This window comes from Thermobia domestica, chromosome 1, assembly GCF_964235325.1.
Source record: "Thermobia domestica chromosome 1, izTheDome1.hap1.1, whole genome shotgun sequence".
NCBI lineage: Eukaryota > Metazoa > Arthropoda > Insecta > Zygentoma > Lepismatidae > Thermobia > Thermobia domestica.
The window spans coordinates 167,780,588-167,806,435 of record NC_137454.1 but is presented as its reverse complement, the minus strand read 5'-3'; the positions used below and the strand labels follow the sequence as shown (position 1 = coordinate 167,806,435).

Sequence of the window (25,848 nt, the reverse complement as noted above, 5' to 3'; positions counted from 1 at the left end):
TCTATTTAACCAAAATGGTAACAATATTTTATCGTTTCCATGTGAAAAGTTACAATAAATTAATATTATCTATACTGTTCATAGGTTTCTTTTTTTTTTCCTGCTGAATTCCACAGCATTATTTAGAAAGTAAGGACGAGGCTTTAGAGTGTAAAGATTAAAGTGAGGAAAAAAAGGATTTTCAATTTAGCATTATCAAAAGTTGTAAAATCCTTATGAGTGATGCCTTTAAATTGCCGTGGCATAATGATAATCAGTTTTTCCTACCACTGTTCTTACTTTTTGTGTTGTTTGTTTTGTTAAACTCCAGTAAATGTGTACCAGGATGTCTATCAGTCACGAAATCAGAAATCGGTCATGAAAGTCACGAAATTTAGCTTTTGGGTCACGATTTTTTTAACTGTACAAATGTAAGTACAGATTGGAAAATGTTCTATAAAACGTCAAAATTCACCACCAAAAATGTCTGTTGTCGGCTGTAGACGCTACCAAATCGCAAGCAAAATACGTTTCTATCGCATGGATGAAAATTCGGCCTAATTCGCACCCAAATTCGCTCTTAAAAATGTTAGGAAATTTTGTGATTTGGTAAAGAAAACGTCACGAAATTTAATTTTGGAATTTTAGTAGATACCTTGTGTACACATTTTATCGTAAATTTTCTTTACCAGCTCTTAGTTTTGAGTTCGTTGTCTTAATAAAAATTGATTCAAAAACTTACTTTCCGATGTTATTTTTTGAATTTATAGAATTCTATCCGATGCAAAGTTATGTTGTTCCTCAGATGTTTCTTACAAAGACCTAATATATTGTCGTAGATAGTTCCGTATGCTCTAAGACATTTACATAGGCCATTAGAGATTACTGTACGTTCTTTGGAGAAAGTAATGCCATTTCATTATTGTATTTGCCGAAAAGATGTTCTAATTTCTTTGTCTTTTGACGGTGCTAAAATGAATCTTTTTTCCACGGGATAAGAGGTAAAATATGCTTGTTTATAAAAATAATTCGAAAAATCTTGATTTTAGAAAACACTTTTTTTTTTTTTTTTTTTTTTTTTTTGTCATACGAAAGTATAACTGTTATATTGACAAGAAAATGATAATTTATTAGTTACATAATTAAAACATTCAGAAGAACTGCAACTAACACAGGTATTGAGTAAAAGCTGTTCTGTACAGCAGAACCAGGTACTTGGAGTTTTTCAGCTTTCGGGGTTGCCATAGATGTACATGAAGGTTGTTCACAGGGCCTCTCATTGGGCTGAGGCTTTTTTCCAGCTTTTGAACATTCATAATTATCTACCTCACTCTCTGTTCCATTGTCATGTAAAACGCAGACTACATATGAAAGTTGCACTCCACTGCCACAAGTTACGCTACACCCTGACCATTCTCGGTGTTGCCATCTGGAAAAATAAAAAATATAAAATCTAATACAGAGTAACTGCAGATATTAAAAGGGGATACACAATGGACATTCAGCAGACCGCACATTATAGTAGCCTAGCTATTTCAAGAAATTATCATGTAAGATGAAATGTGTTTTAGTGAGATATAACTTGTAGCAATGATTAGCTTCATACAAGAAATATTTCTTCTGTACCTTTCAGATAAGAATAAAGGCGTCGTGTGGGAGATTTTTTCCTACATATTAGGCCTATTTTTTAAAAACAGTTTTAAATAACAAGGTAGATGCGACTTACCGTTCTATGAGATCCTAAAATTATTAGTTTTTTTTTCTTTCTTTCAATGGTACCTGCCTTCTGTTCATCCTTACTGCATAGTGGCGTTACTAATAATCATAATCGATACGTTAAATGAAGAATGTGAGCCCTGGCCTCATAAGCATTTATGAATAAAAAACTAACTCACTCATTCACTCACTCTATGGTGTAGGAACCCGGAGGTTCAATGCCACATTCACAGAAGTTCTCCATTGATATCAGTCCTTATCCAGCTGAATCCTGTTTCTACTTGTATACCTATTTCTGCGAGATCCATCTTAATATTGTCCTCTCATCTGCGCCTAGATCTTCCTAATGGTGGTTATCCAATTGGATTTCCAATTAAAATTGTAAAAGCATTCCTACTGCATTATGACCTGCTCACCTGAGCCTCCTAGGCTTGATGACTATAACAATGGCGCCATGAAGTCTTCTCAGTCATTTTATACTATTTTGCAAGATATTCGATAGCCCAATCCAGACGGATTTGTTGAGTTGTGAATGGTCTTTTTTTTTTTCGTCACGTGTTAAAAGATTTTTCTTCTGGAGATCATATGCAGGAAGTTTGTAACAAGTAATGGTTGGATTCTTTTGCAAACTGTAAACAGAGAGAGAAACAATTCCTTCCCACTGTTTGGTGGTCAAAACCTATTAACAGGCCGAATGAATGTAGCTGTCTCCCCGTCTAATTTCAGAACTAAGAGTAGGATTTGGTATTTCGCTACTTAGAGGGCCCCATGATGTTGCAAAATACTTTTTACTGTATGTTATTTATAAAATACAAACTAATAGTATGTGATATTTAGATACTACATCAGAAATGGATTGTTTACAATCTATAATATTTGGTCTAGGAATTAATTCGTGCGATTGGTACGCACACATTGAAGCTGTAGTACAAACACAAAATACATAAATACCTTAAGAAAAATATTGTCCATCGCTAGCCACCACTTTCGCCCATCTGTCAGGCAATGTACGGATTCCGTGGCGAAAGAAATCCTCATCCTTGGAAGCGATCCAGTCAGAGACCCATGTTTCGATATCTTCTGAAGAAGTAAACCGCTGTCCAATCAAATCGTTGTTCATGCAATCGAACAAGTAGTGGTCCGAAGGAGCTACGTCTGGTGAATACGGCGGGTGGGGTAAAACTTCCCATCCGACATTTTCTAAATAGGTTTTGACCGGTTTTGCGACATGTGGGCGAGCGTTATCATGTTGAACAATAAGTTTATCATGTCTGTTCTCCCATTCTGGTCGTGTTCTGGCCAGAGCTTGCTTCAAACGCATTAATTGTCGTCGATAACGTTCTCCATTCATAGTTTCACCCGGTTGCAGCAGCTCATAGTACACCACACCTTTCATATCCCACCATATGCACAGCATAACCTTTGCACAGTGAATATCTCGTTTTGGTTGTGATGGACCTGGTTCACCTGGTTTCACCCAGGCCTTTTTTCGTTTAGGGTTCTCGTAATGGATCCACTTCTCATCACCCGTAATAATTCGATGCAGAAACCCCTTTCTGCTCTGTCGTTGAAGCAGCAATTCGCAAATGGTTTTTCGTCTTTCAACGTCTCTGTCTTTCAATTCATGTGGAACCCAATGTGACATCTTTTGAATCATTCCCATGGCTTTCAAGCGTTTGGAGACTGTTGTTTGATCAACGCCTAATGCTGCTGCAAGTTGTTCCTGCGTTTGACACGAATCCTGCTCGAGCAATGCTGTCAATTCTTCGTCTTGAAATTTTTTTGGCTGTCCAGCTCGCTCTTGGTCTGCCAAGCCGAAATCACCACTTCTAAACCGTGCAAACCACTTCTGACACGTTCGCTCAGCTAGAGCATGGTCACCATACACTTCCACCAAAATACGATGACTTTCAGTCGCACTTTTCTGCATGTTAAAGTAATGCAGCAGGACACCCCGCAAAAATACTTTATCAGGCACAAATTGCGCCATGTTCACTTAACTACAAACTGGTGTTGTTGACGCTTTAATCCACTGCCCTATACTACGAACGGTACGCGATGACAGGGGTTTGCAACACATGTGTGGATACACGAAACTGTGGGACGCTCCGTTCGTTGCGCCACCTCTTGTCCACCCGCACGAATTAATTCCTAGACCAAATATTTTTTTGTTTCGAAACACACTTATTCTCTCATTTTTCAATGGAACTGATGGTGGTTAACATAGTCAGATTTTACCCTACATGAAATAAACACAAAACAGTGTATAAGTAAAATAAGTCAGCACCTCAGTCAATTATTAAAACACTTCCACTGTATTCAGACAAATGCAGCAAAGAGCATCATTTTGTGGCACACTAGTTCATTGGTAGAAAAAGATCGGTCATATTAATAGTCGAGAAGTCTGTGAAATTTAACTTCAAGTGAAAGCCTTGTCTACTGATCAACATTCCATTCGAACTGCGAGTGCATAAATTCGCTTCTGTGCTCCCTGTTTTTGTATTGTCTAAAGTAGTATTAAAACAAAGTTTAGATTATATGCAGGCTACTTTGGGCTTAGAAACGATACAAATAATTTTATATTAAAAGCAAGTTATTGTTCCATGCTTCCAAAATCTAACATATAGTTGTTACATATTGTTTTATCTAAATAAGAAAATCTATAAATTCATCGTCCATTGCAAAATACGTTCAGTGCCATAAGTATTCACTAGAAGTTTAGAGTAAATGCGAAGTCCTCTTTGGATACCAATTTATATATAAATCGATATCCAAAACAATTCTTACATATTCTTGTATCCTACGATATTGAGCAAGTTTTCAAGCCCTGCCACTCCTCGATAATTCAGGAGCTGAGTGTTTTAAGGTAAAGAATAAAGTCTGAGGAGTAAATTGTTAAATGCAGTTCAATAAGCACAACTGGAATGAGTGCATCCCACTTTTTTTTTTTTTTTTTTTTTTTCATTTCATATGAACGAACAAATCAGCGAAATTACTTACTTTGCATATGGACAAGGGTGTTTGTTACAAAGCTTCTCGTCCCCTTTAATGATGGGCCTCTTTTCTGTACACAATGCTCTATCGACAATCTCATCGCCCTTCTTGCAGACCACAGTCACGTTTCTGTAACCTATGGAGATTAAAAATAAAGGGAAAAATGATCACACTTCTCTACCTAATTGTAAATATCTGACATCTAAATTCTATTCATTATGGCTTTTATATTTCTTAAATTTAAGTAATGATTTCTCATCAAGTGAATATAGAATTATTAACTTGGGTACAGAAAGCTGTGTCACTGGATTCATAACAAATCAAAAGGTAGAAAAATGAGTAAGAAGTCACAACAGTCTTAACAGTAAAACTAACTACCAAAACAAGGGGTACAACTCATCCAGGTATGTGTGTCAATGACAATGCAGGATGTTGAAGAAGCAGAGCGAGGTAATGAAGCTATTGAAAATATCATGAAAGACATAAAAGGAGACAGAAATCTTTTAGTAGGACATTGGAACGTGATTATAGGAGAAGGGAAAACAGTAGAAAATACGGATTAGGAAAATACAACGAAAGGGGAGAAAGACATTGAATTTTGCACGAAGAACACACTAGTAGTAGGAAATACCTTGTTCAAGGAGCACAAGTGGATTCATATATATGAAAATTCCAGAAGATCAATAGAAATACTCGTTACGTAGTTTACGTACTCGTTAAGGTAAGGTTCAGAAACCAAGTTAAGAACTGTGGAAGTTATACAGGGGTGGACGTGGACAGTGCCCACAACTCAGTCATGATAAAGAGTAAATTAAAATTTAAACACCTGGGAGAAAAGAAGAAAAATGGACGACTTGATGCAGGCAACCCAAAGAGCAAAGAAATCCAAGAAATATTCGCGAAGGCAGTAAATAAGATGGCATAAGAACCAACGAAGGAAGAAATTAACCAGGGATAGTCATTCATGAAAACTGACCCACTTACTACCATGAACGAAGTAGTAGGTCAGGAAGAGCAAATTGCAAGAAAAGATAGGATTATGAAGGAAATTCTAGAATAATGGATGAGAGAAGAAAATTGTAGAATATCAATAACAATAATGCTAAGGAGCAGTGTAAACGAACAAGAAATCAAATCATTCAAAAATGCAGACTTGGCAAAGAGGAAAGGATAAGACAAAAATGTGAAGAAACAGAAAAGAATATCAACAGAGGAAGAGATGTGGAAGAACTTCAAACCACAGATCAGGTACTAAAAGATGAAAAAGGAAGACTCATAACTAAAGCAGAGATAAAATGAAAACATGAAAGAGATATTTAGAAAGCCTCTATAGAAGCGAAAAAGCATTTAGAGAAACTGGAAAACATGAAGAATAGAATAAAAGGCAAGAGGAGACTTCATACTCAGATATGACAAAGCATTACAAGACCTAAAACATGGAGCTCCAGGTGTAGATGAGATACCAGGGAAAATCAAATAAAGTGCGGGACAAGGATTTCAAAACAGGTTGTGTAGATTAATAATTAACAACATTTATGAAGGGATGATGCCGTTACACTTTCAGTAGCGCAAGATAGCAGCAATACCATAAAACAGCAGTCTGAGAAACGAGAATCACAGAACGATAAGATTGCCTATGCATGCTTCAAAAATCTATAAAAAATTGGAATCTAGCGTAGAAGAAACACTAGCATATGACTAGTTTGGTTTCAGAAAGAAAATGTAACACGAGAAGCAATATTAAAAGGATTGATAGGAGAAAGAATTCGAGTGGGAAAAGCAACTTACATAGCATTCGTAGACTTAGAAAAAGTGTTTGATAAGGTAGAATAAAAAATGTTCAAATTCTGAAGGATTCAGAAAAAAACTATAAGAAGCGAAGAAAAATATATAACATGTACAAAAAACAGAAGACAACAATTGAGATACAAGGAGAGAGAGAGGGGAGAAGCAGCAATTCAGAAAGGTATCAGGTAAGGGTGCTCATTGTCACCAATTTTGTTTAATCTCTATATTAAAGAAACAATAAAAGAAATCAAGGGCACTCACAGCATAGGAATAACTGCTTATGGTCAGAAAATATACACGATTTGGTTTGCTGACGACAACGTGATGTTGGAAGACAGTGAGAAAAAATTAGATCCAAGTCTAAACAGAATGTAACAGATGCTTAGCAACAAATTCAACATGAAGATCAACAAGAGCGAAACAATGTTATAAGATGCGTTAGAAAAGAAACAAAAAGAAAAGTGAAGATTCAAAATAGATCTCATTGTGGAATGTGGCATTGTAAGGATGTGAGGCATGGACAGTAGAAGATGAGGAAGAACGGAGAATGGAAGCCTTCGAAATGTGATGTTATAGAAGGGTGTTACGAGTAAAAATTAGATGGCTGAATAGGATGTTAAATGGTAGTAGGACAAAGGAGTATATTGAAGAATGTTTCGAAAATAAGAGTTAGGATGATTGAACACATTATAAAACATGGAGGAACCACGGTATTAGCTGCAGAGGAAAGAGTAGAAGGAAAAAATACTTGAAGCCACAATTGAAATATACAGACCAAGTATAACAAGATATAGTGAAGAAAAGTAAATGGAAATGAAATCTAGCTTAGAATAGGGAAGAGTGAAAACCTGTATCAAACTAATCGAAAGATTGCTGACCTGAAAAGAAAGATGTTTTTTAATTAAATGTAAAGCTTAAATTTATATAAATAAGAGATTATAGACGTAATTTCGGTAATGTGGCGAAATAATCACATTTTATAGGTGTTGTTTCTTAAAGGAAAGTTAAAATATCTTAATGAGCTATAAGCTAAATATAAATAAAATTCCATTAGACTTACATGCAGTGTTTGTTGAGTGTTCGTATCTTTCCTAGAATATCAATGAAGATAATGTAGAAAAAGTGGATATGTGTAGCCTACCAATTAAAACTAAACAACTGAAAAAAAAAGTTATATATATTCTATTGAAGAATCTTACCTCCACCACATGTCACATTGCATTGTCCAGGTATTTTGACCCATTGTGCCATAGCCTTGGAGTTCCCTTCATCTGTAAGTGGGTTGCTTTCTTCGGGTGGTACTTCAGGAAGAAGGACATTATTTGCAAACAAAGCTCCAGAAACTGCAGGTAACTGGTAATGTCTTTGGGATCTGAATTTTGGTTGCGTGTGCCTGTTTAATTCTAAACCTCCAATGCTAAAAGGATTACTTATTTGTATTAGTTGAGCCATTAGATTCTTTACGGACGTCGACTTTTTCGGCATGTCTTCAGTTCCTTGTTCTTGCTTGGGTTGAACAAAAGAGATACTTCCCAATGTGGTAGTTTCAAGAGTAGTTGCTTCAGCTGTTTTGTGACTCTCGTTTTGAATGTTTGTTTCATGCATAGATTTATGTGCTTCAACTAATTCTCCATCTTCCTTGTGCACATCATTATGGTTTGTTAACAGCTGCAACTCACTTTCGGAATGCGGCGACGAACTCAGGAAAGTACTTGTAATTTTATCACTGACAGACACTGTTTCTACTTCGTTGTCAGTCATAATAGTACTTGTCTTTAGGTTATCTGTAGTTTCACTGAGTTGGCCATCTTGTTTTACGATTGATACACTTTCTGCATGTAGAGAGGAACTAACAGCTTGATCAGAAGATACTGTAGAAATTTCCATTATGTTATCACCTCTTCTTGATGATGAATAATTATTCTGCATTTCAATATTCATTCTAGTACTATAATTGTCATCTGTGTTTTGTGTAATTATAGTAGTACTTTGTAAGTTCTCAGTTACTTGTTTCATTAGAAGATCATTATTTTGTGATGACATATTTTCTTCTGGTGTACTCGTTTCAGTAGATAGTTCCAATTTCCAGTCAGCCACGCTCGTAGCAGTTGGTTGTGTTTGTCTCTCTTTGTGTTGGAAATTTGTTGTAATATAATCATGTATTATAGTGTTAGGGACATTTGTGTGAATTTCAGTGGACGAATATTGAATTTCCTCATGGTCAGTGAAGATCTTAGAATTTCGCACATGTTGTGAAGACTCAGGTACGGAAATAGTTTGTCCTTTTTCTTTAGGAATCCTCATTTGTTCATCCTTTATGATATGACTTTCTCCCTGTTCATATTGAGAATATGTTTCCCGACTCGTCTGATAAATTTCTGTGGACTGTTCTGCAATTCCTTCTATCGTTTGACGCGATGATACCCCATTAGAAACAATTGCGTCAGTTGTCCTGTACGGAGTTGTTACTTCATTTGAAAATAGAATTGTTCCTTTTTCAGAATGTTGAGAATGTTCTTCCATATCATTTCCAGTTGTTCGGTATTCTTTATATCTTTCAGAATCCTTGATAAGTATATTTGTTTCAGCAGTATTAAATATTATGCTTAGCGTGTTAGTCTTACTGGTACTGGATGAATTCTGGCTGACGTCACGAATTGTAGAACTTTTTCCATTTCGTGTTGTGAAAGTCGAAACTGATTCTTCTGTGAAAGACTTTTCAGTGGCGGGTTGTGTTACTTTAGCCGTATTTATATTTGTGTCATTTTCTTCATTTTGAAACCTGATTTCACGAAGTCTTGTAGTTGCTTCGTGCGTTTCAGGAGACTGATGGAAAATGTGAATTATTTCGCCAGGGGTATTAGTTTGACCATCGGTACTTGCCTCTTTGGTATCTTGAGTTTCACGAAGAGTTGAAGAGCTCATTGCATTTTGCGCAGTGGAAATAGTACGAATTTCTTCATTAGGAAAATATTTCTCGTCAGACAGTGTATGAAATTGCTTTTCTGTTGTAGTCGAAGATGAAATACTTCGGTCAGTTGTTGTATCAATACGATCTTCGAACATAGGTAAGTCACTGAATGCAAGAAGCGTGTTCAGCGAAGTCGAATGAGTTCTAGTATGAAATTCATCCATACTATTCTGTTTAAAAGTAGCTGGATAATGTGTTGTATCAATAAATGTGGTTTCTTCATTGGCCTCTGACGGAAAAGCATAGATTGGCAAAAGTTCTTCTTCTGATACTTCATTGTCCTGTGCATTTTTCGGTGATTTTTTATTAGAAGAGTGTGTGTTATCTTTCGTGTTTTTTCCAACTGTGTTGTCATTGGTTTGTTTATTAATATCATAGATGAGTCTTGCATTGATGTTTTCTCCCACAAGTTGACTAGAACTGGAAAGAAAAAGTGATATTAAAATAATAATAACAACTTTGATACATTCAAGACTAATTTGCCAAATGCTAAATTTTACAAAATCTGTAAAAACTTCGTAGTTTATTATTTAGAAGTTTAGAATTAGGCAAGCTCCTCGGACTCTACAAAACTAAACAGAAATCTGGCATTTTCGACATTTCCTAATTTTCGACATTTAAGTACTTGTCACCAATTATTAAATCTGAAATAATCGGATGCGTCATAATCATAATCACAGTCATTTATTTTTCAAATTTATTTATTGAATTATTTATCGTGGTATCGATTCTGTTGTTTGATAAGTAATCATGAAATCTTCAATGAAGAATATATATGTGATGATGATAGAACCGATATGAAAGTATAGTTCAGCAAGTATTCTTATACACCAAGTAAGCTTATGATTCAATTTTAGAAGATCTAGAATTCTCAAGGATATTTTGAAGTTTGATGAAGGCGTATCTCACTAAAAGAAGCAGTAAAGCGCAAATAGCAAGAAAACTGGTTCTTTCAGAATCCATAATGGGCTGAAGCATCTTCGTTACTTCTTAAATTTAGCTTGATGATATGGATTTTGTATGTGGTATCAGATTAATGTAAGAAAATGCAAATATCTTTTGGGCATAGAAAGAAATCAGTTGTTTAGGAAGAACAAATATAGGGGAAGATGGGGTAATAAGAGACAAAAGTAATTTAAAATGTTAAGTTTTTTATTTTATTTCTTCCCAATGTACAGGATGACTGCGTTTATATATATATATATATATATATATATATATATATATATATATATATAGTTATTGTCTCTTATTATCCCGTATGGTGTAATAAGAGACGCTGCCCAGGTTTCTTTCATGCTGTGCCTTGTTATTAAACTAGGTTTACAAGAGATATGCCTAAGATGTATTCTACTGCCCTACCTTTTTATATATTTTTATTCTGGCTACTTTTCTGTCAATTGCCATGTGAAAATCAAGGTTAGTGAAAGTCATACTTAAACGTTGAATGCTTTTAATTACAAACTATGCAAATTACAGCCTTTCATAATTTATGAAGTTTTTCACTCATTCTGAACATTTTGGAATGACAAAATTACACATTGTAGTCATATAAACCTTTTTTTTTTAATTAAAAAGGTAGGGCCTACATCTTAAAACAACTCTTTATGCTACAATGACTTCTTCCACAGTAGGATATACAAAATTAAATATGCTATACCAAAATGAAAAATAGCTTCCTTGAGTACTTTTAACAATAATGGAATGAAACTTTAAGCCCTAAAACAGAAAATGGGCCTAGACCAAAACTTTTTAAACCAAACATTCTCTCTTTTTAATAGAATAAAGCCTCTTAATATTCACAAGTGCTGCTCTTTTAGATTATTTCCTAATAAAATTACAGGACCACAAAAGATAAACACCTTATTCACTTCCTGAATATCATCATGAGAAGGCCAGTGAAATTTTAATCTCGAGTTAGTGAACCTGGAAGGACCAAACGACTGTCTATTACCCCGACAAAACAAAAAAAAAGTGGGATAATAAGATAGAGACATTTTCTGGCAAGCTCACTTATCAGAGAAAAACTGGAACAATTCCACTTTGAAGTACCACTAATGCTGTACAAATTTATGCAACCAATTTTTTAAGAAACATTTATAACTAAGCTGTAAAAATAATCTTCACGAAAAAGATTGACTTTAGGTACTAACATTTTTGGTAGACACTTTTTGAAAGGCAGAAAAGAAGGTAAAGAAGTTGCCTAAAAGCAATATTTTTTTAGGCTTGTACATAGAAAAATACAGTTAAGCTGTGGATTTTTTTTTCGGTTTTCTGATGATAAACCAATCTATCAGCCATTCTGTTTCTTATTATCCCTATCTCTTATTACCTCATCGTCCCCTATGTTGGGAATCGAAACTGTATTCATGGAATTAACGAAAATACGTTGATCGTTTATAAATAATGTAAATGAAGTAAATAAATATCTAGAAGTAATGGTAGCAAATGAAAGCAAAGTTCCCAAGAAAATAAGTAGCTAATGGTGGGAAACGAATCCATGGCACTATCCCGACAAAGCCTTTTGTCTTTTAAGAAGTTTTTCTTTATATATATATATAACAGTAAAAGATAATTCGTTAACAGTATATGGATACAAAAGTTTGGTTTTAGCTAATAGGCACGAATACAGGCTAAGGATGTTCGAAAGCAGTCGAACAATATATATATATATATATATATATATATATATATATATATATATTAAAAAAAAAGAAAATAATCCGGAACTCCACGACATATATTCAGCATTGTACGTAGTGCAAGTAATTTGATCATCATGTGTAAGATAGGTTCGAATGAGATATATGAACGAAATGCATTGACTTTTGGTTGGAAAGCCGGTAGGAAGAAGTCTTTTGCATAGACAAAGAAGGAGATGCAAGGAAAATATGTGATCTGTTTGAGGTGAGTAATAACAATTCTGATAGATTGATTAATACAACATTTGTAGATATTTTTAAGGTATAGATTGAAAGGTATTTTTCTGATGGTAGTAACTGGAAGAGTAATCTACGTTTATCAACGTAATCGCGGATTTCTCCCATTAGATTCTACCGATATTCGTATCTGCATTCAGTGACTTCTAGTAATTATTACCAAAAATGTGTCAACATGTTAGATAATAAATAAGGTATTATTTTAATAGTATGTTGTTTTAAAATTCGTCTCAGTTGTATTCATTTTTATTTTGAATAGTCGCATAATCGTAGTCACAACGAATCCATGACGTTTTGTTCCACCAACCACGTGAGATCATTAGAGATTCATTCAAGAAAAGAGAAGCAATGAATGACCGAAACTAAAGAAATGTTAAGAAAATCTGCAAATTTGGAAAAAAAAAAAAAAAAAAAATCACGTACTTGCAAACTCCGTTGAAACCACTGATTTGCCAACCAGGTTCATGGGAGAAAATTTGTTTCAAATTAGCTATAGAATAACCCTTTTCAAGGCAAAGATCGAATTTCCAGTCACTGGATATATACAAAGGGTGTTCAATAAGTTTTGCACAGATTGTTATAATATTGTCATCAGTTGCAATGTGACGATGAAACTTTAGGTGAACATACTTTGATTCTTTGGCTACAAGACCAAGTCACTCAATGTAGCTTACATATGCTGTGATGCATCTCGTCCAACGTTCTTTCCATGGCTTGAATGCACTTTGGTAAAATTCAGGTGGCTGCCACTGTTTCACACAAGAAATAAGGTACCTTGTCACTGTCGAATGTTTTTCTTCGCAGGTGGGCCTTTAGACGACCAAACAGGAAGAAATTCGAAGGAGCCAAGTCCGGACTATAAGGATGCTGAGGGACGACTTTTCATCTCATTTTCATGATTTTCTGCTGTGTCATCATAGCTGTGTGAGGCTTGGCATGATGGAGTTTGATCATCTTTTGTTGCAGGTCCGGTCTCTTAGTCTGAAGAGCATGTCGTACCTTATCCAATGACAAGCAATAGCTCTTCTTGTTAATTGTGGAACTATTTCAAGAAATCTGAAAATGACTGATCCCAGAAAAAGGAGGCCATAATTTTCTGGTCTGATCTGGAAAATCTAGATTTTTAAGTAGCTCCAACCAACGTTGGATACTGGCGCGGTCCAATGTGTGATCCCCATAAACCGGAAGCAACTTCCTATGGATTGAGTGACTGATTCATCACCGGTTTTGAATAGGAATTACATTACCGACCGTTGTCGAGTCCTGATATCTACTTCAGTGTTCATTGTGGTTTACCTGCGAACAATAGGAAACAATAATTACTACCATTTTGAAGCCAAAGGATCAAAGTATGTTCACCTAAAATGTTATCATAATATTGCAACTAATAAAAATATTATATCAATCTATGCAAAAAGTATTGAACGCCTTTGTATATATCTATCTATCTATATATGCAGTCGCTCACATTAATATTCGGTTTTTATTAGGAATTGCCAAAAACAAATTGGATTTGGATAATAAACGGTCAAGTAAACGTAATTTGTAAGGCAAGAGGTACGTGGATACATATTGAACCCTGAAAGAAAAAAAATGTGACACAAAATGCTAATCAATGCTTGGTAACAGGATGTGAAACAGATAATGGACCAAAAATACCTCTCATTAATATTCGGTTTCGATAACACTAACGGTATTTACTCGTTTCTGTACTATGTAAAGTCCATGTAACCTGTTTGATTCACAACGCTCAGTGTTGCTTATGCACCTCTGCCATGACCTCTCTTCTGCTGTCATCTGCAGTACATGTTTTGTCACCATACCATGTCCTCTACTTAGTACAGAAACGAGTAAACACCGTTGATGTTAACGAAACCGAATATTAATGGGAGGTATTTTTGGTCCATTATCTGTTTCACATCCTGTTACCAAGTATTGATTAGCATTTTGTGCCACAGTTTTTCTTTCAGCGTTCAATATATATCCACGTACCTTTTGCCTTATAAATTATGTTTACTTGACCGTTTATTATCCAAATCCAATTTGTTTTTGGCAATTCCTAATAAAAACCAAATATTAATGTGAGAGACTGTATATATATATATATATGAAGGAGGAATTTCTTTCACATTCTTTACAAAAATGGAACTAGAAATATTTTGACACATTATGAGTCTTGTATTTTTCTAGCTAAAGCTAGTGTCTACGTTATATAATTTATTCAAATAATCAGTAATTCACGGACAGTGTAAGAAGAAAAAAGTTTCACATACGTCCTTCGGCGATTATTACGTCTTCTTGGCGATCTTGTTCTTGTAGTGCGTGCCACAGACCTAGCAGTGGTCTTCTCCTCTTGCACCACCGCGTCAGGATTGATACATTTCCCGCTGCTGCATCGCTGTAATAGTACATAAAATATATGAGGATATTTACCGTGTTATACATTATATTCCAGTGTTCATAATATAACATGCTATTTAAAATGGTACTTAGAGTCTACCGGAAAAGTTTAAAGCAGAAAGTCCCACTCTAAAGATGCCACCTTGATTTCGTGAGTGATATTAAATAAAACGGTAATAATTTGAGGATCAGAGTATTGGAGTGAGGTCTCGTGATCGTACATCGAGACTATGAAGGAAAAGACCAAGCAGGATTCCCACTTATTTGGCGAGCACGAATTCCCTGACTTTTCCAGGCCACGATTTACTAAGTTCCAGGTCTCAGGCCCGTATTTATATATTTTGCGCCCCTGTGCTCTAAATAATTTGCCGCCCTCTTCCCCGAACAAACTTATGTCTCAAACAAGGAAACAAGCCGTGATTTTGCAAACACCAGCTCTTGTTGAGTAGCAGTGTAGGTATTACAAGTTATAATGTTCTGCCCGAAGGTAGATGTTTGACCCGAAGGTCCCTGGGAAAGGTGAACCCATGGTAGTTTGCCATTGCATTCCATGGGATGATGATGACGTACTAAGGACGGGCGAACAGTGGAGGGGTTGTCGTCACCGATACCAACCCACAGGAAGTGGAAGGGAAGCGACACCCGAATCCCCACACACACACACACACAGAGAGAGAGAGAGTAGCCTACTAGAGATCTAGTGGGGCATGATTTGGAAGCTGGGATTGGCTGACACCCATTGGTGGACGTCACTGCAAGACACCAATAACTATTGATGATAACTGATTTTTTAAAAAAAATAATTGTTTACATTATTCACCGTCAGTAATGGCTTAATAGCGCGTGTCTGTAGCGCTTCTCAACGCGAGAAACATAATAGATAGAAACATGAAATTTTAATATGTTTTAAAGCTCTCAGAGAAATGATCCAAATGACCTGCTCCAGGTCCCTAGGTCACACCTGAGCCGAGATATGGGGATGCGAAGTCCCTATAAGAATAACATGGGACATTTTAAAAATAATCTAAAATGACCAATATTAGAGTTGAATTCATAGTTTTTGGAGTCGCTGAGTTGAGTAGTGACAATTTTATTCCAATTCAACTTCAAGGCCATACTCCACTCTCCAGAGAGGGGGCGGGATTTTAAAAGTAATCGAAAACGACAGATAGTGTTGAATTCATAGTTTTCCAGGTCGCTAAGTTTAACGATATCAGTTCAAGTTCATTCTCACTCCTTGGGGTAGGGGTGGAAGAGGATGTATTTTTAAAAATAATCAGATAAGCTAACTAATTAGTAACTACTGTAATTAGAGCGAATTAAACACATTAACATATTTTCTCGCGCTTGCGCGGGACTCTGTGGGTTGCTAGTTTTAAATATTACTTTATTGTGAATCTTTTTAAAAGAATCCAAAATTTTCCGCCCCCTAAATTCTGCCGCCCGTGCTCGAGCAGAGAATAGCACTTACCTAAATACGGGCCTGCATATAATGTAAAAAAGCAACTATATAAAAGTAACCAAGAAAGTTCTGTCGCTTTTTCACCCACCATCTTCGAACATCGATATGTCACCTAAGAAGCACCTGGAATATTAAAAATAGTCCCTATCAGCATCGATGACCTTCTACCAACGTTCTGGAAGGTCATAGATTCCATCGCGGTAGAACTTGATGGGCCTTGAAGCGAAGAAGGTATCAAGTGCATTTTGCACCTCTACTAGGGATTTGAACTGGTGTCCTCTAAGGTGATTGTCCAAGGAATGGAACAGGTGATAATCGGAAAGTTCAGTGTCCGGGGAGTATGGCGGATGCAATAGTGTTTCCCATCCAAGGCGTAGAGTTATGTCCTAGGTCATCCTAGCCACGTGAGACTTAACGTTGTCCTGTAACAGGAGCACCCCTTTGCAATTAAGAAGTACTTTCTCCAGAGCTTTGAGTTTTTCTTGAACACGGCTCAACTGTTGCATTGATGCTCTGACCAGCTGGTAGCCATTCCCGTTGCACAATGCCGCGAGCAGTCCACCAAATATACACGAGGACCTTCTTTTGGTGCAAAGCTGGTTTCAGCTGTTTTGGAACCTGTTCATTTGATGCTAACCAATGATGACGGTGCAGGGTATTTACCAGAAATTTTCTTCAAGGGGGTGTAGATTGTAACGATGTGTTTTATGTTTTTAAAAGGAAGTTCTTAAGCGTATCTTTTCTCAATGCTACATACACGTTACAAATTACCTCGGCAAAGGATTGTATTATTTGCTTTAATTATGAATAGGAGAAAAGAAAAATACTTTCCTTTCACTTTTATTTGCTATTGTATGAACACATTTTGTTATTCTCACCCTCACGCACGCATAGACATGTCTTTTGTACTACCAAAGTTGCACCACGTTCATTCATTCTTCATGTATCTTTATGCATAGTAATTATCTACACATTTATGTGATGTTGCTTTAACCAGATGCTGCAAGTTTTATCTGTCAGTTCATTTAGCCTTTGTTCTTCTTCAGAACCGAAGCGAATATCAGGAGTACAGGGGCTTCTATACATATTTTTATTAAATTTGTTTACATGTTCACAACTAAGTCGGCATCTATCTGAACATAACACTTGTTCATTGTAGAAAATGAACGCTCTACCTCTGCTGTGCCCACAAGAAGTAATAGAAGAACACTTGCTACTTCGGACAGAGTTGAGAACATAATTCTTCTTTCTTCTCCACAGGCAAGATCCAAGAGTTTTTGGTGGATGCTGATGTTAGGACCTACAGGAACCCTTTTGTAAATATTATACTTTAGTTCGAGTTTAGATTAGAAATGCTGACCACTTCAGTTAAATCAGGTGAGTCGGGGGTGTTTTGAAGCACATCATAGAAGTAAGACAGCTGTTTGAGAGGACCACCAAGCCTTTCCTTTATGTTGCTAATAATTTTCGATTTGTAACTGGAGAGAAGAGCCTTGAGTTCTTGGGGTTTCAAGTTTTTCTCCATTCTGACACCCTGAGATTTTGCCTTTTCTACAACACTTTCAGCACGTTCTGAAATCTCTTCAAAAGTGATACCTTCCAAATGTGTAATGACACCTTCTACCAACTTCAGCACTGTAACCATATCATTTCCACTTGACATTTGCGGAATTTTGCTTAGTTTTGCAAGTGGCTACAAAATGTATTTAAGAGTACTAGTGTAAAAGTTGTCGTCCAGCAATAGTCCACCAGCATCTGATTACATGTCTCCTGCATCAACATAGATATGCTCTAACACAATGCATATTGCAGCATAATGTTTGATCACCACAGAAATACTACCTTCATATGAAAGCCCCCTGGTGGAAGCAGATTGCACCAATTTGTGAAAAGTAGTGTCTATTGAAGATTCTACTTCCTGCAGAAGTTTCAGCCGCTTATGACTCCCATGAAATGTTGTGTACAGTTTACTCACTACATTTACAACCCTTTTAATATCTTTTGAAATTCCACATGCTCTTATCAAAGTCAATTGCAAAAGATGTTTTTTGCACTGAAAGAAAAACCAACCTAGGTGAATCTTCTTCGAGACGTGCCTGAACTCCAGATTTTTCACCGCTGACATTTGAATCACCGACAAAAGCCACAGCAGTCAGTTTTGCAGTACTAAGCCCTACTTTATGCATTTCTTGAATAATTGTCTCTTTGATGCATTCTTCCTAAAGGAGATTGAACTGGAACAGTACAAATGAAGGTCCCCTTCACTTTGCAAGTCTCTATGTAACGTATACAAATACTCAGATTTCTCTTCCATTTATATCCGTGCACTTGTCTGACATGAGTGAGAATTTACTAATTCTAAAGAACTTGGCTTTTGTAGATTCAGTGGTGGCAATACCAAAATATTATAGAAGTAATAGAAGAATGCGACAAGTGATGTGCATTCTCTGCTGAGTTTCTTACATGCTGCTTTATTGTTCCTTAATGGTCTAGCGATGCCACTGTACTAACTAGGGGTCTCCATTTGGATGTATGTGATATTTCTTTGGAAATAGGAAATATGCGATTTTGAATAAATCTTTAGTTACTACCGAAATTCCTTCACGCTGAATGTTAAACTGCTGATGGACTTGAGTAGCAACACATTAACTTTGCATTGAGGCCTGTACCGAACACATAATGGGCTTTAATTTTGTCATGTTTTCTTGCGTTTTATGAAAGTTCTCTGGATGAATATAAAAACACAAGGACTAACAAAGGCAGTGTGCTTTTACAAATTATTCTGTCCATTCATTTGACAGACTGATGCTCTCACACCACCATTTCTTGTTTCAAGCTCTGTTATCGAGTGAATGAAACAAGAGCAGTTGTCAATGCTGAACTTGACCGAACAGCCTCCGTGCGCCACCATCAAGACGCCTGCTTATCACGGATAGGTTTTCAGTTTTCTAATGTTCGTTTGGAGTTAGCTAATCACCTTTATTTTACTGATTATAGTGAGCCAGCTTTGATATTGTTCTGGTATCAGATTTCAGTTCTAACATGAATTGTTTATATGATATTAAGCAGTTCTTTGAGCGCAATACTTCACAAAATTTCATGAGTAGGGAATTAAAAATATAAAATCAAAGCTAATGTTTAGATTGAAGCTATTGAAGGTAATACTTAGTGTGTTATGTGCCAGCTACCAGAAAATATCACCAAGAGATTATATATTGGGCAATATTTTACACTTATGGCACGGATAATAGAAATAACATAAAATCGTAAACCCCCTTGGGGGGTATCACCTGTTTTTCCAGGGGAGATATCGCTCATCATAGGGTGTAAGGGAAATGTAAAAAAAATTCCCTGTGACGGTGCCGTGGAGCTTCGTACAGGACCCACTTCTCATCACATGTCAACATCCTGTCCAGAAATGGCTCCTTCCTCAGACGAGACAGCAAAGAAACACAGGTGTCTGCTCGCATTGCCTTCTGGCCCGGAATCAAATCATGTGGAACTCATTTACCCAACTTGTAGTGCTTCCCAAGTTGATGGAGATGCTGCCGAATGGTTTCTCCACTCACACTGAATTGTAATCCCAGTTCCTCACATGTCTGGCTACTGTTCGCCTCAATTGCTGCCTGAAGAACTTCATTTTGTACATGTGTTGGTCTTCCGGCACGTGGTGCGTCTTCGAGTGTTCCGTCACCGTCCTTAAACTTTTTAAACCATCGCTGCACTGTCCGCGTAGTTACGACACCCTCACCAAAGGCCTGGCATATCTTCCGCCCCGCTGCAGCGGTATTTGACCCCAGTTTTAACTCGTACAGTATGCACGCCCTTGTGACGCTGTGTGCAGGTCCCACACCACCAACAACTGTTGAATATACCCACACCAACAACTGACCTTCGCCTTATCTCCATTCGCATCCAACTCACGGTGTGAGGGCCAATTGAACACAAGCCTCTACAAAAAGCGACAGAACTTCCTTGGTTACCTTTGTATGTTTCCCAAACAGGGAGTCCTTATCTACTATGTCTGTAGGTTGGGAAATTTTACAAAACAAACTAATTATTATATAAAATACCCCCTACCAAATAGCAGGGTAATGCAAAAAGAGAAGTGGGTTATAAGAAGTAAATATCCGTAGTTAAAATTCCCTGATTTTTCTAAAACTTTTTATGAGTAAGCTGAGACTTCCAGGTTGGTGGGAACCCAGTCAAGTCTGTCCTCTGAAAGTGGCCCACACTTGTTTCAGTTTACATGCTGTGCACAAACTGTTTGATATACTCTCATAACTAGCTACAACTGAGCTAGAGGATATGAAGGTTTAGGGAAACTTACCCTTACATTTGCTTTATCTTAATTACCATGGACTTTCGGCATGCAGCTTACCACCATATTTGGTCTTGACGTCAGTCATCTCAAATCTTTATTTCGATATTAGTAGTATTACCTTGTTTACCTTGTTTCTTCTTTACTATTTCAGTTAGCCTTTCACTTCTCACACATATTCTTTATTGTCTCTTATTTGTATATTTTCTTAACGGCACAAGCCGTAGCCTCATTTTTGTGCATCTACTGTGCAGGGTGTTCGAAAAGTTCCCGTACCCCTAGGTTTGAGTATCACAGAGAACAATGTCAGTGTGATATTGATGATCGTTTTTACGGCCAGAGATAACACTATCTGGTATCCCTGAGTTCAAGGTCATATGGGATATTTCAGTTGTGAAGCAATGGCTGATGTGAGTGGTTTTAGTTTCACAGTTGAGGAACCGTTAGTTGCATGTGTGTGGGTGCACAAACATCCACACACCGCGCATACAATGACACGTAATGCCTGCGTTTAGAGATCGCTTTGGCAAGGACCCACCTCGTTAAGTGACCCTACTTGATTGGGAGAAACGTGCGTTTGCTTTAGGATGTGTCAAAGATAGGCCGCATCGATGAGGAAACATGTGCTCCCGTCGCTCGATTAATTGCGATGTCTCCAGATAAATCACTTCGCATAAAAGCAGCTGAACTGAATATATTGCATTCATCAATGTATAACAACATTTAAAAAGATTTACATATGAAAGTTTATAGACAATGTCTGTGTGTCTGTATATGACAACGAATGGAATAGCATGTTGGAGCCTAGCATGTTGTTGACATAAAAGTTTCCAAATTCTATGTCTCTCATGACTGTTATTTTCAGAAGAATGTGTGATATATTGCAGTTCACACAGGAGGAATGTGGTCTCCTGGTCTAAGGAAAATCCTCATTATGTGCAAGAGTGGGAACGAAATCCACCTCATGTTATGATATGGTCAGAAATTACATCACGATACTTGTTCGAACTTTTTTTTAATGAATATATGCTTGGACATTGTTATTTACACATGTTGCAAACGTAGTTAATACCGCAGCTGCATCAGAGGGGAATCATGGATCATGTGTAGGTACAGCAAACTGAGGCTTCAGTCCATTTTGCACTTCACGTGCGTGATTCCCTTAATGAACCATTTCCAGGCCGCTGGATTGAGCATGGTTCTCCAACACTCCATCCCCATTGAAATGGCCCCACCAAGCCTGGACCTTACAATACCAGACAATTCATTATGGGGAATTATCAAGTCACATGTCTCGCATTGTCGGTACAGGAGAGACGAAGAATTGCGCGAGAGCGTGGAGGAAGCCTGAACGACAGATCATCAAATGCTCCACATGTCACTGAGGACATGGAGAAGCATGTTCGTATATGTAAGTGCTTAGATATACTATGTACAAAATAAATAAACTGAAATTTCTCTGACATTGCTCTCTGTGTACTCAAACCTAGGAGTACGGGGACCTCTTGTACATCCTGTATAATTCTTATCATTGCAGTAACATATTTTTATTTATTATTTTTTTTTTCCTCACTCAAGATGAGTTCCATATATGGGCTTCCAAAGTTGGATTGTACCGATTTATTTTCCTGTGGAGATGATTTCCATTGATCTACAAGGCAGACATTTGAACCATCTATGAATTCTGGTTATCCATTTGCTTTTATCACTTACTGTTCAAACCAAAAATCATTATGTGCATATTTATGCACACACTCTTTCTGCTTAACGCTGCTTAAAACTAAGAAAGAACAAATACTCAAACTAAATTAGATGAGCTACAGCACTGCCATCTAAATGCAGTATGATCCAAAAGTCTGGAAACACTCAAATAAAAGGCAGAATTTTAAAAGAATTGAAAAGTAACACAGTAGTACAGGTGGGGAGAAAACTTTTAGGACTTGTGATGTCGATGGCCACAATCTTGAAATCCGTCATTTTAAATTCACTTTCATTTTCTTAAATGAAAACCAATGCCTTGTTCTCATCTGAAATTCACTCAGGAATTCACTACTGTGTTTGTTTTTGCTGTATCACTTACCAAAGAAGTTATGATTGTTTCTGTTTTCTTGGGATCATTTCAGGTGACTAAGATAACATGGCTGTGACGCAGATAGAACGTATCGAGATCATTTTGATGTCGAGAGACAATGCACGAGGGTCCTTGCTGATGATTTTAACAATCGTCACTCAGATAAGGCACCCATTTACCATAGAACAGTAAGCAAGTTGATCAAGAAATTCAGGGAAACAGTCTGTGGCCAACTAACCAAAATCAGCCAGGTCATGCACGGCGACTGACGAAATATCAATAGCACTGTTGACAATATTTAGCAAAAGTCCGAATCGAAGCACTCGTCGTTTATCCCAGGAAAATGGTGATATCCATGATGCGTGTTTTGTCCCTGCATAAGTGGCACCCCTACAAGCTACATTTACGCAATTCGCGGAATGGGCAGCAGAGCAAATTCCCGTTTCGCCTGCGACGTCTTGTTTACAGATGAGGCCAACGTTTACGTTCTGGTTAGGGGAGCAAACAGAATGTTCGCTGCTGGTCGGACACGAATCCCTATTTGTATGAAGAATCTGCTAGCATTCCTGGCCAAATGATGGTGTAGTATGGTGTGTGTGGACCGTGTTGTGGGCCCTTTGTCTATGAATGGTACTTGAACAGCAATCGAGTATTGTCGAATGTGCGAAAAATATATCTTGCCATCTCTCTTTTCTGAAAATGGAACATTTCCTGTCTTCTGCCAACACGATGGTGTCTCTCCGCATTATGGAAGTTATGTTCGTGAATATCTTGATGTACAGTTTTCCAACTCGTGGACCAGTACACGTGGTGCTGTGGAGTGGTCACCACGCTCCCCTGACCTCACTCTCCTAGGTTTGCCATCGACACTACATGTCTTAAAAGTTTTCAACCTATCTGTACTACTAAACTACAGTGTTACTTTTGCAATTCTTTTAAAATCCTGCCTTTTACTTTTGGACCACCCTGTACATATTCTTGTTTATTTTACTTCACTTTTTTTTTTTAAAAAAAAAGCTTTATTGTTAATTCAGAAGTATATCTCGGATATTACAATCTTGAATCTTTTCCAGGCGATGTATTCTCCATAATGGTTACAGAAATATTTGAAATATCTGATCTTATTGAAATTTGCTATAAATATGGTCTGAATTCAACAAATGCCTTTGTATCTCATACCAGTGGACCATAATTCATAACACAAAATCTTATACTATTAATAGTACTATTTCAGGCTAGCACTGGCGTATTTATGATTTTGTTTCGGGAGGGGCTTTGCTAATTTCGGGGGGGGGCTTTACCTGGAAATGTGAAAATTCTGCAAGATATTTCATTTACTTTACTATACTACGTAAGATTTCGGGGGGGTTAAGCCCGGAAGCCACCCTCCTAAATACGCCACTGCAGGCTAGTATTATATCTTCGTATGTTTCCATTGTTCATTAGCTTCATTCAGTCCTACAAATATACATCAGTTACGGAGGAAATTACAAGATACGTATACGTACCATATACTTTAGTAAAGAATGAACTTTCCGTTTTCAGTTAAACTATTCAGTATTCATTATATTTGTATTTTGGTTTTCTCATAGGCAAGTGGTTGTGTTAGGTAGGTGGTTTCAAATTTTACGCTATTTCATTGGAGGACCTTGTATTTATTAGAATGAAGTTCAGGGTTCTTTCTTTAATGGAATATAGATAACGGCACAGTCTTCCGAATATTTGTTGGAGTGCTGGATACCTAAATACACATTTGTGTGTGTGAGTCCGTCTATCCATCCGTTTGAAAAGGGTGATCCCAGAGTAAAATTATGTGATTAATATGTTTATACACGAATCCATAAACATATTTCTTCCTTACCATATTATCTCCACATTTAGTTCCTTCTAATGCTGGATGAGCTCTAACTCCATGAGTGTCATTTCTGCACCATAATTCTCGACATATGTTCTGGAAAACGAAGATAACAATTAAAATTCTGATTGATATCAATTACAAGTAACTGGGACATTCTTAAATTTTAAAGGAAACACTTTCATTAAAAAAAAAAAAAAAAAACATTTACGAATATTATCAAGTGAAACTTTTCTTTTCTTTAAACAAAACAAAAGAAAACGGGATGAATTCACCCCTATCATTCGAAGCAATAGAAATGACTCTTAAGCCGTCTACACTATTTTATTAGAGAATCTGATGTTATGAGAATGAAATTCGGTACTCTTTTTTTTTTTTTTTTTTTTTTTAAATAGAATATCTGTGGATAATCGATTCAAATATGTATATTAGGTACCCATAAAGGTTGTGTCGTATTTGACCACTCAAAGTGGAAGGTCATATAATACGAAGTAAGACGTACCTGAAAAGTCAGTAATAGTTCCCATCTGCAACGATAACCAGTCTCCAACTTTTATGCAGGCTTTAAGAATCTCACGATTAGAAGTACACGTAAGCAATGATCACCAGTCATAGACCACCTTGCCATGAGCTCGGAACCAACGTGACCATAGATGTTTATCGAACGAGTGTTAATCCGATGATGCATTATCAAAGAAATATGAGTATGTGTTTCGACTCGGACCACCAAGTCAAATAATGGTGTTGCAAGTGATCTTAGCAGCATGTAGCTTATCGTTGTCTTGAAGGGTCGGGTGCTGACTGCCACAGCCAATTATAGGTGCTGATTGCCATGATGGCGTGCTGACTGCCACGAGCCTGAAAGTTGCTAGACATAACGTTACATAGCCCACAGACGATCTACAATTTGTGCAAACATCATGTTTGTGCAAACACCGTGTTTGCGCAAACACTCGGCCATACATGATTCAACTGTTTGCACAAACTTCAGTTCAATTTCGAGTTTAATCGCGTAAGCATGTCCACTGAAGCAGCTTGTTTAACGTTAATGTATAGTATATAAATAACACCTACCCTCAGTGGCGGAACTTCAAAATCACCCCTTCCCCACACACACACACAGAGAGAGAGAGATACAGAAAAATCTTGCCAGGACTTATTAGGACCTATAAAACAATTTAGGCATTCCATGTTTCTTTCCAACACAGACATTCAAAGTCAGGCAATGAATGACACCATGTAAACACGAGTAACTACATGTAATAATCAGAATATTACCGCTACTTTGAATTAGGACTATTTACTAATTGTTTAAAACTGAATATAATATATGTGAATGGAGTTTTCATGAT

At 36.9% G+C, this 25,848-nt stretch overlaps 1 protein-coding gene across 1 annotated transcript in view; it reads right to left on the bottom strand.

The window, feature by feature from the left end:
- Positions 1 to 730: 730 nt before the first annotated feature.
- Positions 731 to 25,848, bottom strand: part of LOC145671452 (uncharacterized) — a 94,370-nt gene continuing 69,252 nt past the window's right edge. The window contains exons 9-13 of the mRNA XM_081740662.1: positions 24,503 to 24,592; positions 14,661 to 14,785; positions 7,677 to 9,868; positions 4,696 to 4,825; positions 731 to 1,408 (exon numbers count right to left, since the gene is read on the bottom strand). Coding sequence (XP_081596788.1) covers positions 1,114 to 1,408; positions 4,696 to 4,825; positions 7,677 to 9,868; positions 14,661 to 14,785; positions 24,503 to 24,592 — 2,832 coding nt within the window. The 3' untranslated portion in view covers positions 731 to 1,113. The remainder of the gene's footprint in view (positions 1,409 to 4,695; positions 4,826 to 7,676; positions 9,869 to 14,660; positions 14,786 to 24,502; positions 24,593 to 25,848) is intronic.